Here is a 17,622-nt window from a genome sequence, read left to right as displayed (position 1 = left end):
TCTCCCTCTCTCTCTCCTCTCTCTCTCTCTCTCTCTTCTCTCTCTCTCTCTCTTCTCTCTCTCTCACTCCCGCTATCTCGCTCTCTCTCCCTCTCTCTCTCTTTTTCGCTCTCTCGCTCTCTCGCTCTCTCACTCGCAGTCTCCGCACAGCTGACTCTGTCCGTGTCCGATAGCCCGCCCACTTGCCAATTTGCTGCCCAAGCACATCCACAGCTGACCCGCCTACGTTGTGTATCTCGGTTGGCCTCCCTAAGACAGCCAATCGGCTGCATATGAATAGCGCGCCGGTCGGATCTGCCCGTCCCGTTTCCATCTCCACTCAGCCTGAAAGGCATTCTGTCTGCCTTTGTGTAGGCTTGTCAGGACCTGCGTCTTCAGAGTGGTTTCGATCAGTCAGAAAATATAGCGTACGTTGTTAAAGCATCACGAATTTCCCCAAGCTGTCGACGTTTGTGAAATATGCGCATAGGAATGTGTACCAGACGTGCAATTTCGTCCTTATGAGAAGGCAAATAGTCCTTATGAGCAGCCAAAAACATTCGATGCAACCATTTCAAACCCCACTTCTGATTGTATTTCGGATTACTTGAACAAATACGTTTCAGATCAATTATGAATGACTTGGAAAAGCTGTATGGATCTGGAATCTAAAAATTGGGTACCGGAATCCCGGTGCCCAAAGTACGCCAAATTATGAAAGGTATTTTTGGTCCAATGTGTGTATTTTCTGATCAAGTGGGAGAAACCATGCTTCCCACGTGACATTCTAATCCATGCCTAAATTCAGATAGGGCATAATCGTAACTCACAAAAGGGGTCAACTGAAAATTGAGGTACACTTCATGTTTACAAAAATAAATCACGTTGCGTTGTATAAGCACGTAAGACACTTTTAGCAGTGAACGCAACGCCGAAAAGCGGTGCGAAAGAATGACCCGCCCTACGCTTCGTGTACACCCCGTCCCATCTGTTATGGAAATCTGTCATCCTCAAAGGTTTTTTGCAGCCGCTCTCCAAATGCGCGAGCCGGTTGGCTGGGAACAAACAACACCGCTGATCGCGTGCCTGGAACCGACCCAATGCGCTTCCGCCCGGTAACCGGGTGGTGCCGCAGGTGCTGGCGCGAGCGGGGGTGGGGTGGGGGGTGGGAGGGGGGGGGGGGAGGGGCACGGCAGGTCATTGTGTCGCCGTCCGGGCCAGTAACGATCCTGTCAGCGACCGCAGGCCGGTGGAGCGGTTACTAAGACGGACCGGGACACCGGATGGCCATTGGCCGCAGCTATGGTCGGCGCGGGCCTCTCTCGGTATGAGCGGCCACGGGCGGCGGCACGAGAGCGAACGACACGGCGCGGTCGCCGTCCGAGCTGTACACTGCCGCAGTGGCGTCACGTCACGGCGTCACGTCACGGCGTCAAGTCACGGCGCCACATCATGACATCTCGTCATGGCGCCGCAGCAGCCCTGGGCCTGTGCCGGCAGTTGAAATCTGTGGCGTTTTAGGCCTCCGTTGGTGCTTTCTGATACGCTGGCACACTCACTCCGGCGTTCCCGGGTGCTGTATTCTGCGGCTGACTCCGACTCGGCTCGGAGTCGGACGACTCCGACTCGGATGGGTCACAGGCGACCATCAAACGAAATGCCGTCAGGGCCGTCCATAACTCACGTTACACATTTGGGGGAGCATGACTTTAATGAAGCGTAACGAATGCTTGACAAGGGAGAGAAAAAGAGGTTTTGGAGAGCGTAACATTGCGCTCAGGCGCGGTTTCAAATCATGCGTAGATGTTTGGGCTCGAATTAAAACCTTAAGGACAGGTGTCGTCAGCTTCTTCTCATGACAAGGAACGCGTCTTTTATTTGTTTCTTACCTTAAGCTCAATAAAGGGATAAACGTACGTTATTTTTGGAGGGCGTCACGCATAATGCAAAGTAACCCGGGGACGGGTGCTTTGCCCAGCGCACCCAGTACATAGCCAGATGGAAAGAGGGTTGAAAATGACTCAAAATGCGTGACGCAATTTATGAGCGGCCCCTTTAGACACCGCAGGCGACGTGTGTACCGCAAGGCCACATGATGACGGAGCGTGGCGCGGTCGGCGGCTAAGCGAGCAGGAGAAGGAGGACGGTGCTGTAGAGCGCCGAAGGGGGTGGAATCAGCTCTCAGAGCTGCAGGCGAGTGCACCTGCTGTGGCGGCAGGAACGGCGGACAGCGAAGCTGGGTGCCGCGCTTGCGGGAACGCGGAGAGCGGCCTGAGACAGTCATGTGATGGGGCGGCTGGATCAACTTCAGTGCGAGCTCAGATCTCAAGCTGGACTCTTCCGCTCGCGTAGCACCATTGCTCGGGACGACCAACGGCTTGTTTTTCAATGACGGCCAACAGTTTGTCAGCGATCGAATCATTTTTGAAGTACTCAGATCGGCATCGCTCCGACCTGATTACGGGACAATACCCAGCAAAGGTCACGGGTTTGAAGAGCGAGTGGTTGGCTGCCCCAAGTCCACCCACACCCTCCGCCCTTCGCAGCCGTCCAGATCTGCCGGTCCACCCAAGACACGCAGCGGTGCGCGCGACACCTTCCGTCCAGCGCTACCCGACAATGCGAACCGCGCTCGCGTTGGGGCGTTCGCGCGCCGCTTTTGCTCCATGTTGTCGCTAGCGGTCAGCGGCTGCGCAGTCACGTATCGATGCGAGGCTCTCCAGTAATGAGAGAGATCCTAAGCCCAGCTAGGATCGCCATCTGGGTCTGCCTTTTCATGTTACACCGCCAACCGCATCGATCCGATTTTTAGGAAGGGACCAAACAAGTGTCAGCAACTGCAGGCCTGTAAGTGCAACTTCACTAGTATGTAAGATCGTGGAGAAATCCGTAACATTAGCATTCAGTCACACTTAAAGAGGCATCGGTTGATAACTAGCAGTTAGCATAGTTTCTTTCTGGTAGTTCCTGTTTGGCAAATATTGTTAAGTTTGTAGAGCATGTTACTAAGATAGATAAAGGCAATTGTTAAGATGTTGTCTATGTAGATTTAAGTAAGGCGTTTGATAAGGTTCAACACCAACGTTTGCTATAGCAGCTTAAGTTGTGCGGCATGGATGGATTTGTTGGCCGAGTAGGGGCTTGACTCCTAGACAGGAAACGTAAAGCAGTGCTCAACGGTACAAAATCTTAGTCAGAGCCAGTAGAGAGTGGGATTCCACAGGGGTCGTTGTTGGGCCCTTTGCTTTTTTGTAAGAAACATTGAAAAAGGATTAGGGTAAGGTACTACATTTGCTGACGATATAAAAGAGGTAGGGCTGTAAAAAAATGCCGATCGGGTGAACAAAATTAAATTGGACCTAAATGAACTATTGAACTAAGTTTCCCTGTAGCAGATGTCATTCAGATATGTCAAATTGTGTTTAAGAATGTTGTCAAGAACATGTCCTTCGCTTATGTCAAACCACACCCAGAGTATTATGTACAAACGTTGTTCCCTTGATTAAAAAACAAAACAAGATAGACTGGAAAGAGCACAGCGAAAAGCAACTGGAGTGATAAATGGGATGGGCTACTAAGAATATAAAGATGGGCTTAGGGCCTTACATTTGTATTCACTGAAATGTCGTAAACTTAGAGGGGATCTGATACAGGCATGCATGATAACAAAAATGATAGACAAGTTAGATCTACATGAAGCGCTGGAAACTAGACCGATACATAGAGGAAATCAGTTTCATTTATCAAAAAGTCGGGAGAAGAACTATGAGAAGGCAGATGTAATTTCGTCAAAGAATAGTGGACCATTAGAATGGGTTGACAAACCAGGTTGTAGGAAGTCCCTCTTTGGGGACATTTAAAAATCGTTTGGATAAGTTCCATCGGTGTAATGATCTCATTTATAGCTAAACTCATACGGGCCAAGTCGTAAAATTAGTTTCGACAAGTTCTATCGGTGTGAAGATCTCCCTTATGCCTAACTCAGGTAGGTCAGGTCGTAAGATTAGTTTCGGGGATGTGTACGGAACCTGAGGTAAGCGAACTTCAATGGGCCTTTATGGCTCTTTGATGACTATATGTCTTTATGTCTTTATGATCCGTCGCTACGATCCCAGCAATCGCCGTCATCGAACTCCCAGTTCGGACTGGGAGTGGCGCTGCTTCATGTAACGGGTGAAATGGGGCAGATGTCGGTCACTGCTATGCGTCCTGCAGCAGCAAGTGTCCCAGCAACGGCAGCACCCGTTGTCACAACGACTCAGCCGCCGCGGTCCCCTGGCCGCGGTCGAGGCTGCCAGACCGCCGCGCCGCCGGCGCTCCAGCTCAAGTCTTCAACGTCCCCAGAGCGCGTGACGCGTGCAGAGCAAGCTCCCTGGCGGCCTGTTCGCGGGAGTCGGCAGGATACCGTCTGCCAGCAGAAGGTGGTCCGAATGGATGTGTTGATGGACAGGGGTGGCCGCATGATTGGCGTTGGGCTGTTTGACCCGAGGTTGCCCTGCCGGATCGGGTGCCTGTCGCCACGGCGATGCAGGGTTATTCAGCGGATAACCTTGTTCGTCAACGAAATCATATCCCTATGCGATTTCTGTACAGACCACGCCAGTGACCTCAAGGTGAAGTCGCTGCCAAATCACGCGGGTTGCCCGGCAAGCAAGCTCAAAGAGGGACAAAGTCTGCTCTTTACTGTCTTGTAGGCGGGACATGGCTGTGGTAGCCCCCTTGGATCCATCAATCGACGACTGGTTTAAGGATCACACGACTGGGACGCTCAGGACGTGGCACCGTATGCTGAAAACGTGCAAGCGACGTCAGAGGTCTGTAGAGCGTCAGGGAACGGAGCCCCTGCAACAGCTGCGAGACTGCTCCTCGCCAGAGCCGCGGCGGATCAAGATTTGTCGCCGATACCGGAGCTGGACAGCAGCCAGGCCGACGCGCCAAAGACGAGAAGACGGGGCCCAGCCTTCACCGAGAGAAGCGGCGAGAGGTAGACGGACCACAGAAGGGAGTCACGATGCGTCGGCCGCGGTTTGGCCCCGCGCGCGGACCCGCGAGACTAATGAACGCCGCACGACAGCTGCTATTCCCGCTGCCAAATCGAACCCGGGACGGCCTGCTGAGCGCCAGCCAGAGCGCCGGCGCAAGTCGCCGACAGATGTCGCTGATAAGTGCCGAGAAAGGCGTGTCGTCAGCACCACAGCCTGCACTTTGAGGGGGCCACATGGATGGGGCGGGGCGCGGGCGTCCCTAGAGATGCGTGGTTTGAGCCCTGCCCGCGTGCGCCCGCGGCGGCGACGGCGGCCGAACAGCAGGGTTCTAAGCACTCCGGGATCCGGATCCTGGAGCAGCCTCCTGGACGTTGTGCATCGACTCTGAGGACAGGTGCCGCAGTGCACAGCAACGCGTCTTCCGTTCACTGGCGTCCGTCACTTGGGTCGTCCCGTGGACTGGGCTAGTGAACGGCAGGCCTCCTGTACGGAAAACGCGTAACGCTGGTCTCCACGTGAGCAACGCCGCCCTAAGCGCGGGCGCTTCGGTCGCGCCCTCGCCCCACGACGCCATGCCGTCGTGGTGCGACCCCGTTCACATGGAAATCCTGCACGGGGATTGGGGTCAGCAGGCGACGGCAGGAACGCGGCGCCGGCGCCACCGCGAGCGGCCCGGACGCTGTGACGGGATGTCTCAGGGGCCCCGGCGACACTCAGCGAAGTAGTTCGACGCCGACGGCTGTCCGCCCCCGCGCGTCGGTCCCGGCGGAGCGTGTTCCGCGCAGCATCCCACGTGGGGCCGTTTGGCGAGATCACGGGCGTCGACGGGGCGGTGCGGCTGTCCCGTCCGCGGCACAGCGTGCTCACGTGTTGGCGCCCCCACCGGTGGCTGCGGCTCCACGCGGTGAGTCGTTACCGTTCCGAGAGCGCCCGGCCGGACGTCAGCCGAGACGACGGACGAGCGGGGCGGCGGCGGTGGCGACGACGACGACGGTCGTGACAACGCGACGCTCTGGCCCCGGCTCCGAAGCAGGAAGGGCGCTGGAATACGCTGATTTGTTAAGCACCTGTGCATTGTCCGACGGGGTTTGTGAGCTTGATTCCCCCCCCCCCCCCCCGAGTCATCGTCCGGGGGTGTAGAGCTGGCACGCCTGCACCCTCGCCCAAGAGCGCGTGGCTCACCGACCCGCTCGCGGCTCACGGAGCTGTCCGTGTTACATGAGCTCTTGCAGCTGGGGCGCCCATCGAGCCGGCCGCGTGATAGTGGCGCCCGCGAGCCACGCCCGGATATATTGCCTCCGAGATTGCGCGTGTGGCAGGCACTGCAACGCAGGAGATGGATGTTTACATTCAAGTAAACCGCTCGGAAGCCCGAGTCGGAGCGGCAGCGTCATATGCGGTGCAATGCGAGAGCACGATTCGGCTTAGTGTGACACCGACCGCGGTGGTGGCGGCAGCCGTACATCCTGATAAGGGCTCCGCCTGGCTGAAATGGGGGCAGCCCCTGTAGTCTCACCAGAGAAAAGGTCAAACCTGGGTTTGGGTGCAGAAAGCGTAATGGCACAGTGCCAGGTGCTGAAAGATTCACCAGGGCCGATGAAGGTGTTTGCATTTGCGCGCGTTTGCCAGATGAGCCAGCCCGCATGTGGCTTGCGAAAGGTCGGGAGCGCAGTGGGACAGCTGTCGGCAGCGCGCCGTCCGAGGCACATCGGTCTCCTGTTTGCACGCCCCGGCGAAATAATACGCCGCCGCTCACTGCGCAGAAACAAAAAACAGTTGCAACTGTGCAAGCGTGAGCACCTGTTTGTTGTCAGGCGCAAGGTTCATTGTTGGCATTGGGGCTTTACGACGCACTCAGCTAATGATGCTGTACGGCGTCGCCCGCCTCTCGCCATGGCAGGAATGGCGGGCACCGCAGGGCAATCGAACAATATATCCCTGGTTACCTACACGCACCACACCACCGGCACCCAGACGTGGGCTGGTGTCCCCAAGTCGTGGGGGGGGGGGGGGGGCATCGAGCTGGCGCATCTGCGCCGGCGCCCCAGAGCGCGTGGCTTGCTGACCCGTTCGGCGGCCGAACGAGATGCTCGTGTTGCATGGGCTCTTGCAGCCGATGCGACCAAGCGCCGGGTGCGTGATAACGATGCTCGCGAGCCACACACGGATATATTGCCTCCGAGATTGCGCGTATGGCAGGTACTGCAACGTAGGAAATAGATGCGGACATTCCAGTAAGGTTCTCTGAAAACTGAGTCTGGGCGACATCGTCATGCTGGCGTAACACTAGGACGCGGTTTGGCTCAGTGTGGTGCCGATCGCGCTGGTAGCGATCATGGCGGGGTTCCAGCTGAAATGGGGGCGTGCCGGGCGGGGATGCGGCAGAAGCAAGGTCAAACCCGGGTTTGGGGTGTAGAAAATGTAGCTGAGCAGCATGCTGGGTAATTCACCAAGGCCGGCAGTGGTGTTTGCATTCGGGCGGGGGTGCCAGATGAAACTGCCAGCGTGCGACTGGCGGGACGTCGGGAGCGGGAGCGGGAGGGGGGGGGGGGGCCCGCTGTCGGCATCGCGCCATCGGAGGCACATCGCTCTCCTGTTTGCACGCTCTGGCGGAATAATACTCCGTCACGCTCGCTGTGGCAACGGAAAACACGCCGCGTGTAATCACCGCCGGCCTTGCGGCCATCGCGACGGTTGCGGTGAGAATGGCGCGTTTGATCGCGGCGGCGAATGCGGCGCCGGCGCTGCGGGCTGGGAGGGAGAGAGAGAGAGAGAGAGATAGAGAGGAAGAGTGAGAGGAGAGAGAGAGAGAGGAGGAATGAGAGAGAGAGAGAGAGGGAGAGAGAGAGAGAGAGAGAGAGAGAGAGAAGGAGAGGAGAGAGAGAGAGAGGAGATGAGAGAAGGAGAGAGGGAGAGAGAGAGAGAGAGGGAGAGAGAGAGGCGAGAGAGAGAGAGAGAGGAGAAGAGAGAGAGAGAGAGAGGAATGAAGTGAAGACGACTTTGCTACCAAAGTGAAGATGGCTGCGTAATTACCCTGCCGGCGTGCGCTCGAAAACGCGATTTCTGAGCGGAGTCGCGATTTTCGTCGTTCTTGGACCATCTGTTGGTCGGACGGTTTTATCGGCGCTGCCTGAGTTGCGCCTGGACTGGCGATAGCGGACCGCTTTCATCTTGCCGCTGTTGCATTGTTCCAGAGCTCGAGCGCTCCGCCGCCAGCGAATTTCAGTGATGAGACGCACGCTCGCCCCGACACACTGCGCGAAACAATGGTTTTGCGGATCTCGGCGCGACGATCCGGGACGTGCCGGGGATCGATGCTGGAGGAACGGCCATTCGAGGTCTCCTCCACAGCCAGGCGCACGCGTTCTTTTGCGCACGTTGCGGCAGCCGTCCGCGCGCGGACGGGCGCTGCTGAAGCTAACGCATCTGACGACTTTCAGAAAAAGCTGCGAATCGCGTGGATTTGTCGGATTCTGGAGATGGTCGGCCTTGGAGTTTCCTTCTGCTGCATCGTCATCTGTCTGTTTCTCTTCTTCTACTTCAGGTGAGCTGAAATTTGCGCATCGTTTTCAACGCCCCCCCCCCCCCTCCCCCCGCAGTGGCGGAAAGGTAGAACGACACTGTACTGGAGACATCCAAGCTGAACTGGAATTTCTTCCTTGTTCACAAACCGTTGAATGATTTGTGGGTCACCGTTTGCATGAATTTAGCGCCAACGAGGTCTAAATTGTTGAAATATGGCAGCCGCAAAGTTTATAACGGGCTGCGAAAGTGGAGACTGCTGTTCATTTGGCCCATGTCCGGGTCGTCTATGCGACCCCATTACTCGTTCCCGGAATCGGCCAAAGTTTCGCCGTCACGCCGCTAAGTGCAAGTGTATCCGGGGCCATCCTAGCCGCGAGTTCACCATGGAATCTTACTTGGTCACACGGCAAATAGGAAACCATCAGCGGACCGTTCTGCTCCGTAAAAGCAGCGGAAGCCGTCCTTTTGCAGAGCCTTTCATATCTGTCCGCGCGCACCGTCGTCGTCTTTTCCTGCCAGTCGAAAAATATTCTATCCATCGGGTTTTGGCGCTGCCGGTATGTCTGGTCTGAAGTTTCCTGCAGTCGTCTTTGGTTTGTACTCGGTCAGCAGCAGTATCGTATGTCACTGACTGATGTTTTCCATGCCCTGGATGGTTTTGCTGTCTTAGGCGGTTTGGCTTCTGAGATTCTTTTAAGAAAATTTATTCGGAGTTGTTTGCACGGATAGCTTTTGACTAGGGGTATTGATTTGTCAGAGCGGGTCGCGTTTCCTCCGAGCCCAATTCACAGATAGAGTCATCCGACATTTCTAGCTGTATGGGGCTATGAACAAATAGTTTTCGTGCAATGAATTCTACAAGACAGCCGCCCCGCACCACTCGATCATCTCTACACAGTTGCCACCTAATCACGCCGCGCATTGGCCCAGCCAAAGAACGTTTCTTTAGACTCACATCAAGTGTCGCAGTATTGACTCTTAAGTATTCCTATGTATACATATATTTATATGTATATATATATATATATACACGACTTCGCGCGCCGCGTAACCATCTGTAGCCGACGCGTCAAAGCATTTCAAATCATCACCCGGCTGGGGCTGACCCGAGCCTGGTGGCGCCATCCCCCGGTTCAGGTCAACAGGCGCGTCCCCGACTCACTCTCCCCCCCCCCCCCCCTGTGACCTGGTGGTCTGCTGACTCTGAGTCCCCCAAATGTAGGCGCCTGCGGAACAGCCGCACGAGGATCCACATCCACCTGTTCACGGCCATTCTGGTGCTGGTCGTGCTGCGTCTGACGCTGTACATTGACCAGTACATCATCCGCGGCACGAGCGCCGACGGCCAGGAGCGCGGCATCGACAACACGGTCAGTGTCAGTGGATCAGTGGGCACCGATGGCGGGATCAGTGGGCACCGATGGTGGGATCAGTGGGCACCGATGGCGTGATCAGTGGGCACCGATGGCGTGATCAGTGGGCACCGATGGTATGATAAGTCAGCACCGATGGCATGATACCTGGGTGCCGATGGCATGATTAGTCGGCACCGGTGGCATGACCAGTGGGTGCTGATGGCATGATCAGTGAGTGTCGATGGCATAATCAGTGGCTACCGATGGTATGACCATTGGGTACCGATAGCATGGTCAGTGGGCATCGATGGCGTGATCAGTGGGCACCGACGGCATAATCAGTGGGCCCCGACGGCATGCTCATTTGGCACCGATGGCATGGTCAGTCGGCGCCGATAGCATGATCAGTGGGCACCGATGGCATGCTCAGCCGGCACCGATGACATGATTAGTGGGTACCGATGGCATGCTCAGTCGGCACCGATGGCATGATCAGTGGGCTCGGATGTCATAGTCAGTCTGCACCGGTTTCATGTTTAGTTGACATCAACAACACGGTTGTCGCGAGGGGTGGCACGACTAGCTGGGCGCGCTGAGGCTGACAGCTCAGGGGGTTCCGTCAGTCGTTCGTTTTATTCGGTGCCCAGGGCTACGTGGACGCTCTATCAATACCACGGTACCGTAAGGGCGCGTGTGTGTGGTGTGTGTTGGTGGTGTGCAGGGGTGTGTGTGTGTGTGTGGTTGTGTGTGTGTGTGTGTGTGTGTGTGTGGTGTGGTGTGTGTGTGTGTGGTGTGTGTGTGTGTGTGTGTGTGTGTGGGTGGTGTGTGTGTGGTGTGTGTGTGTGTGTGAGTGTGTGTTGGTGTGTGTTGTGTGTGGTGTTGTGTGTGGTGTGGTGTGGTGTGTGGTGTGTGTGTTGTGTGTGTGTGTTGGTGTGTGTGTGTGTGTGTGTGTGTGTGTGTGTGTGTGTGTGTGTGTGGTGTGTGTGTGTGTGTGTGTGTGTGTGTGTGGTGTGTGTGTGTGTGGTGGTGTGGTGTGGGTTGTGTGTGGTGTGGGGTGTGTGGGGGGTGTGGTGTGTGTGGTGGGTTGTGTGTTGTGTGTGGGTGTGTGTGTGTGTGTGTGTGTGTGTGTGTGTGTGTGTGGGGGTTGGTGTGTGTGTTGTGTGGTGTGGTGTGTGTGGTGTGTGTGGTGGGTGTGTGTGTGTGTGTGGTGTGTGTGTGGGTGGTGGTGTGTGGTGGGTGTGTGTTGTGTGTGTGTGTGTGTGTGTGTGTGTGTGTGTGTGTGTGTGTGTGTGTGTGTGTGTGTGTGTGTGTGTGTGTTGTGTGTGGTGTGCTGTGTGTGTGTGTGTGTGTGTGTGTGTGTGGTGTGTGGTGTGTGTGTGTGTGTGTGGGTGTGTGTGTTGGTGTGGTGCTGTGTGTGTGTGTGTGTGTGTGTGTGTGGTGTGTGTGTGTGTGTGTCTGTGTGTGACTGGCGGCAGTGTTGCCCTTAGTCGGACATGCATCGCTACGCTTAATTTGCCGTCGGTCGATGCCGTCAGTTGCAACCCCTCCCACAACGTTTCTCCTGTTTGGCATTTAATTTCGTGTGCGGTTGTTTTCATACGCAGATCCAGAGTTAGTCTTGCATCATGGAAATTACGGTAACGTCCCCTTTGAAAGGGATTTTTTTTTGTCCAAACTGCGAGAAAATGACATTGTCAGCTGTTTCCACTCGTAAAAACTTTCGATGAAGACAGCCGTTTCGTTAACGTGCTATGACCCAAAAGATTTATTTTACACTCGCTACAACCATCCAAAATGAATGAGTATTTTTTTAGAGCCATTTCATGCCGCGTCATGTTCTGGCGTCATACTACAGCACACTCTGCCAGAGATGTTACTTGCTTTTGAAATGGTGCTCGCATGACGGATCAGAAAAAATAACCTAAGAAATTTTACCTAGTTAGCTATCAATTCGCTTTTGTTTTGCCCCCACTTGACTACTGTTGTGCACCTCAAAGCCATATTTTTACCAGCATCTGCATGTTCAGGCTTCTTTGAGTTATCACCTCCACCTTGTACAAACCAAACACTCGTCGTTGCCGGCTATCCTGTCACCAATGAGTCCTGCCTTTAAGAGCCCGCTGTCGCACCACTTGCATGCAATGTAGGACTAACCCGTCTACATGACCAACCTGGTGTTAAGGTCCTTTAAATCATGCGCGTGATCTTTTCCGGATTAACGTCTTCAGTTGGGGTTCCCAACCACCCTGTTGTATGGCAGCTTGATGAGGATGCCCGTAAAAATCAGCTAGCCTAGGTTAGAGAAAAACATGCAATTTATGGTAATACGTTGAACAACGGTTTGGAATTCAGCATCATATTAGTTACAGCTCGATTGAATGTATCATAGTGAAGCAAGTTCAAATGCAATTATTTCGTAATTGTCTGTGTGCTGACTGTATGGTAGTCGACTGTTTCGTTGATGAAGCGGTGGTTCAGTGTCAGGCCACTCATATCCCTTCGTGTGCCACCGTTTATATTTGAAATGTTCAAGCATGTACAAAGACCCTCCACTGCCGCTTAAACTGTAGTGGTGGTATTAAGGGATGACGAGGTTCGTTTGCCCCGTTCGCTCGCGCATACATAGTGCTCTTAATCCCATTTACAATTCGGAACAATACGGATTAGTCCCATTCAGAACATTCGGCGAACTAAAAACTAATGAGGTAATCGAGCGCCGATTGGACTTCGCTGAAACAGTAATTGTTGGGTCTGCGTCGGACGCACCCAGCCGTTCAAGCGACTGAAGTAATGGAGCGGCAAGCTCTCTAATGGGGGCTTAGCCTAACCGGGCAGCCGCTGTGTGACTTCAGTGGAATGGCTGGCGGCCAGTCCGCCCACCGGCCATCGGGGACGACCAGTGGCTGGAAACTGTCAACAGCTGTGGCGTTCTGATGGTCTTGTTTATCTCGCGGCCGTCGTTCGCCGTTCGAAACTCGGTCCGGAAACTTGGCTCGACGCCCTTTTGCTTTGGACGGGGAGGAAAATAGGCGTTCGGGACGGGCAACGGGCTGGCGAACGCTGACACTGCCGGCAGGATGGGACCCGTCGTTGTTTGCTGTTTGTTTGCGTAATGGAAGAGTACGGCAAGTAACGATCGTCACGGAAGTGGATTACATGTCCAATGAAGCTCGGCGGGGAGTTGTGTCCAAACAGGTGACAAGCCAATGCTGTTTTGAATGCGAACCCAACGCAACGAGTTCCCACAGCATTGTCGCCACTGAAACTGAGGCCACAGTCCGCTTACAAGATCCTTGGCAGAGCCCTGGGATCCCAGCGCTCATCTCAGGGTGGGGCCCGTCAATCTTTCCGTCACGCCCCACCAACGCGCTGTATTTCCGGCGGCGCGCTGGACCAGTCGGCGTCCTGCTCCCCCCCCCCCCACGCACCCCCTCCTCCGGGTCCGCCCGGTGTTGGGCGTAACTAGTCAGGGTCGCGGCCGCTCCGGGGACCGGGTCGTCGCGCCGCGGCGTTGTTGCCACGCGCGCGCGCTGGCGAGCGCTTACCGGGGCGCGTTGTTATGTTCCAGCCGGTGCTCTGCGAGCTGTTCTACGTGCTGCAGGAGTGGGCGCGTTCGGCCACCTTCCTCTGGATGTTCCTCGAGGGCTTCTACCTCCACTCGATGCTCACGAGGGACGTCTTTAACGAGAAGCCCAACTTCGTGTGAGTATCAGAGGCCCATTGCTCTCGTCCATCGGGCGAGTTCAGGCATCCATGGAAGCGGTGTGATGCTATGTATAGCATACCTAATGACATCTTCGCATGACAACGGGCATATGAGCGAAATGCGCCGTGGAGATCCTGATGTATTGACGTCGCTCGCTATATCTCTGTGGTGGGATATACGAGATGCAAGGGAATTTTACGGTTCCCCCACATGTTTGCCGACAATAACTATTTGCTCCTCATGCAAGCTGTGAAAAACTGCAAAAGGTCACGCGAGGGCCCTTGTCTTGCTGCCACCTACCGAAGCTTATTTCCCTCAGGATCGCTAGCCGGGAACTTTAAGTCAGTTCCATGGACGTAGGGTCATCATTTTAGCTGGAATTAGACGGTCTTGGCGTTATAAAGGAAAATGCTGGGGAGAACTTCCTGTGTAAAGGAAAATGCGGGAGAACCTTCCCTGTGACGAGAAGGCCTGAACAAATGCCTTGAATTAGGGGTTCTCTAAATGTTAGCATTTACAGGCCTCGTTCTTCATGTTTAGGCGAGACACAATGTGTGACGTATTGCGCCCTGGGCACGAGTTTGGTTAGCTCGAAATCGCCCTAATTGTTGCAACTTCAGAGAACTCATTCCATTTTCCTGGGAGAAACCATATATCAACGAAGTGTCTTTTGTCGACAAGGGCATGCATTGTTTTTTGTCGTTGAGGAAGCAAATCGTCTTCGCTGTCAGGGAAACGGCAGAGGCTCAGTCAGGAAAACAACCCTGAAATAACCACATTCGAGCGTCATTAGGCTTTCTTCGGCTGCTTTTTTCGCGCGGGCAGCAAGACTCGACCGGCCACCGACAGGCGGAGGTGGCCACACAGCATTAATGCAGCTGGCGGCGCGGGCCGCCGCGGCCGCCGCGTGCCCTGATAAGCGGGCCCTCGCGGCTTGGAGAACGGCCGATGGCGACCGGCGATTTCCGCCCGAAAACAAGTCGAGAACTTGGCCGTGCTGGCCGACAGTGGAATCAGCGCCCGTGCTGGCCGGAATCGGCTTGTTGCTCGCGTTTCCGGCAGAGCCGGGCCGATTGATATTCTGTCTGGCGAAGTCGAGCGGTCTTAGATGACCGCGAGATAGCCGAATTCCCCTGCGCCGCCCCCCCTTCCCGTCACCGGCAGCCTCTCGGAAAGGCAAGTGAGTATCAGTCATGCAATGGTGCTGCCGGTACTCAAGCTACCTGAACCACGCACTAGTGCCGTGTTTCCACCGCACCCGCATTCTTTCTGGAAAAATAAAGGAATGTAGCGCTTTATATAAAATGCTGATAACTAAACCAATAATGAAATGTAGCGCTTGTGTGCGCGCATCGGTGGATGTAGTAGAAATATTTTTCTCATCCTTTTCTACTCGATTTTTCTCGTTTCCATCTGAACGCAAACCTTGTGTATCTGTACCTGCCAGAACTATGCAGAAAACGAATAGCGTGTATGTATTCACACGCTCACTCGCAGGCATTTTCTGTTCGTGAAACTTACATTTAACGTTATATCTGCGCATGAACGTACAGATCTTAGTAAACTTTCTTGTTCCGAAAATCCGTTGGATCCAAGTACAGTTAGACCTGTCCTTTGCGTCCGGTTTGTAGAAATGCACACGTTTCTTTACGAAAGTGGATCCAGAGGAAATAATCTAAGGCAAAGTGAATACATATACCAGAAAAAGGCTCATCCTGTTTAATTCAGGAGATGCAGTACAGATAGTTAAATAACTGGCCGTTGGACAAGCCTGGATGGGGGGGGGGAAAAACAATGAACACCAAGGTGAATGCTCCAATTCTCATCCTTACCACAAATGAAACTAGGAGCGAAGCACCCGATTCTGCCGATATGATCCCCAGTGACAGACAAGAAACCGTTAATTGATTGGTGAAACATTGACAAACACATCAAGTCTCCGCGAACGTATCTCACACCACAAAAGTCTCCTTTATTCCCCTCAGTTCCTTAACCTTTATCAAATACACAAATCAATGAAGCAAGTAGTCTAAATGCATTCGAAGCCGACTGTCCACAAAACATTCCAAGAAGAAACATCGCGCAGACTGTATCAGTTCGAACCAACCGTCCTCTTCGATGACAGTTGCAGCCCCTGAAACAATTATCATACCAAATTGTGCCTTTTAAACGCCAATGCACATTTGTTGCGAACAAAACAGGAAGATGCCATTCATTAGAAGAAAACAGCTACGACTCTGCAATTCAAACACGCTACATCGTTCTTTGTTCGATGCCGATAGGGAAAAAAGGAAAACGACCACCCGCATACCAGATGCTGTGCAAATATTGTCTTCTTAAACCTGTTTTCATGCCGTGAATTTCTCTTGAATTCAACATGGTGTAGAGGATGTTCGTCGGTGATAGTCCGAGCATCTCTTGCCCGATTGTGGACGTGTACTTAATGTGTAATGGGGACAAGAGCGCTTCAAACTCGCGTCTTTGCCTCATCATCTTTAATCAGGTTTTTGGCTAGAAATTTCTAGTAGCGCTTCAGATGGAACGAGGTTTGTAAAGAGGCAAGCTCAAGGAGCGGCCGTTTATGAACACAATTGGACAGATACGGAGAAACACAGGGTGTAGAGGAAAGGAACGTCCAGATTTTCCTTGCCCCTGGTGTGAATAGAATACACCGGCCACATTACCACTTCTAAGGATGCAAAAAAGCCGCCAAACAATAAACATTTGCGTTCCGTATCGTTCATTTGTTCATCAATCAGTGAAACCTACGCGTAGGTTGCAGGTGGAATGGCCAGCTTCAGATATTACATGCTAGGTATCGACGCATTGAATTGTTGAAGTAGCAGTAAGCTGCTGGTCGATATCTGACAATTACTACATCGCCGTTCAAGTTCGCCGAAGGACCCCGCGGAACGCCACAACGTAATATCTACTTCGGATTGATTCCACCCTCTTTTGATCCTGAAATCAATTATCACTTGATGAAACAGGTGTTCCATCCGCAAAATTAAACTGCGGAATGTCATAATGAAATACCTTACTTGGAGCATTACATCCTCTTTGATTACCTACTAAAATATCGTTTGTTCATTCATTGTAAAACTTAATTTTAAAATGTTGATATATATACATATATATATATATATATATATATATATATATATATATATATATGTATATATACTTATACATTATTAATCGCTTGCGGATTAATTTGATTGCATATCTTAAAAATAGCAATGCAAAGCATTCTAGTGAGTGAGAATTTGCAAGCTCACGCCTGCCCATAGCAGATAAGAGCGTCCTCGAACGTTTTTGCACGCGCTGTGACGCGTCTTTTCAGCGTCTGAATTTTGCTCAAGCCACTTACGAGCACTTCCCGCGTCCCGGGCAGTGCCAGCGCCCAGAGCGGTTTGCGCTGACCGAGCGGGTCGCCCGGGGCGTTCTGGCTTCCTGGACATGAAGCGCTGCTGGCTGGGGTTTGAGAACCGCGTGAAGTCGTCTAACGATTGATCGGAACTCTGCAGGCTGCCAGCCAGCAGCTCATTTGACCAGCCAAATCCAAGCGGGAATTCTTGGCACCGCGCCAACGTCGGTGTATGGTGGTGAAAGATAGCCACGTGGGCTGAGCTGGCTGAAACGGGCCATCTAAATGCTTGTAACTGTTTTTCAACGGTCGCGATGATGGACCGGGACACGGCTATCTTTACAATTGATCAATCTTTAGGCATAAAAGCTGTTGTGGTTTCGGCGAAGTGTGTTGTTTTTCACGCAACCATCGTGGTCGGTTAGTGTTCATTTTCTTTTAGGGCTGGTGGACAGCACGTAGCTTGAACTTGAATAAAACACTCTTGAGTCACATGCTAACGGATTTGGATATTTCTGGCCAGATCTCAGACATTCATGCTCACAAGCCAGACATTGAGAAGTATCCATGACGGTCACATGATCCCGACGGGTCAGTCGTGATTCGCCTGTTTTACTTTGCATCCGGGTGAGCTCTGCCTAAGCTTGCTAGTACTTGAGCAATTAGTACGATGGTCTGACGTCTTTTGTATGATCTTAACGCGTG

At 53.4% G+C, this 17,622-nt stretch overlaps 1 protein-coding gene across 1 annotated transcript in view; it reads left to right on the top strand.

The window, feature by feature from the left end:
* The window catches only part of LOC119110032 (PDF receptor), a 119,254-nt gene that overhangs the window by 29,363 nt on the left and 72,269 nt on the right, over positions 1–17,622 (top strand). Inside the window, exons 7-9 of the mRNA XM_037233777.1 lie at positions 8,405–8,508; positions 9,712–9,859; positions 13,413–13,546. Coding sequence (XP_037089672.1) covers positions 8,405–8,508; positions 9,712–9,859; positions 13,413–13,546 — 386 coding nt within the window. The remainder of the gene's footprint in view (positions 1–8,404; positions 8,509–9,711; positions 9,860–13,412; positions 13,547–17,622) is intronic.

This window comes from Pollicipes pollicipes, unplaced genomic scaffold, assembly GCF_011947565.3.
Source record: "Pollicipes pollicipes isolate AB1234 unplaced genomic scaffold, Ppol_2.1 Scaffold_7231;HRSCAF=8579_pilon_pilon_pilon, whole genome shotgun sequence".
Classification (NCBI taxonomy): Eukaryota; Metazoa; Arthropoda; class Thecostraca; order Pollicipedomorpha; family Pollicipedidae; genus Pollicipes; species Pollicipes pollicipes.
Note: the sequence above shows the minus strand (reverse complement) of the source record. Positions and strands in the feature narration are given on the sequence as shown.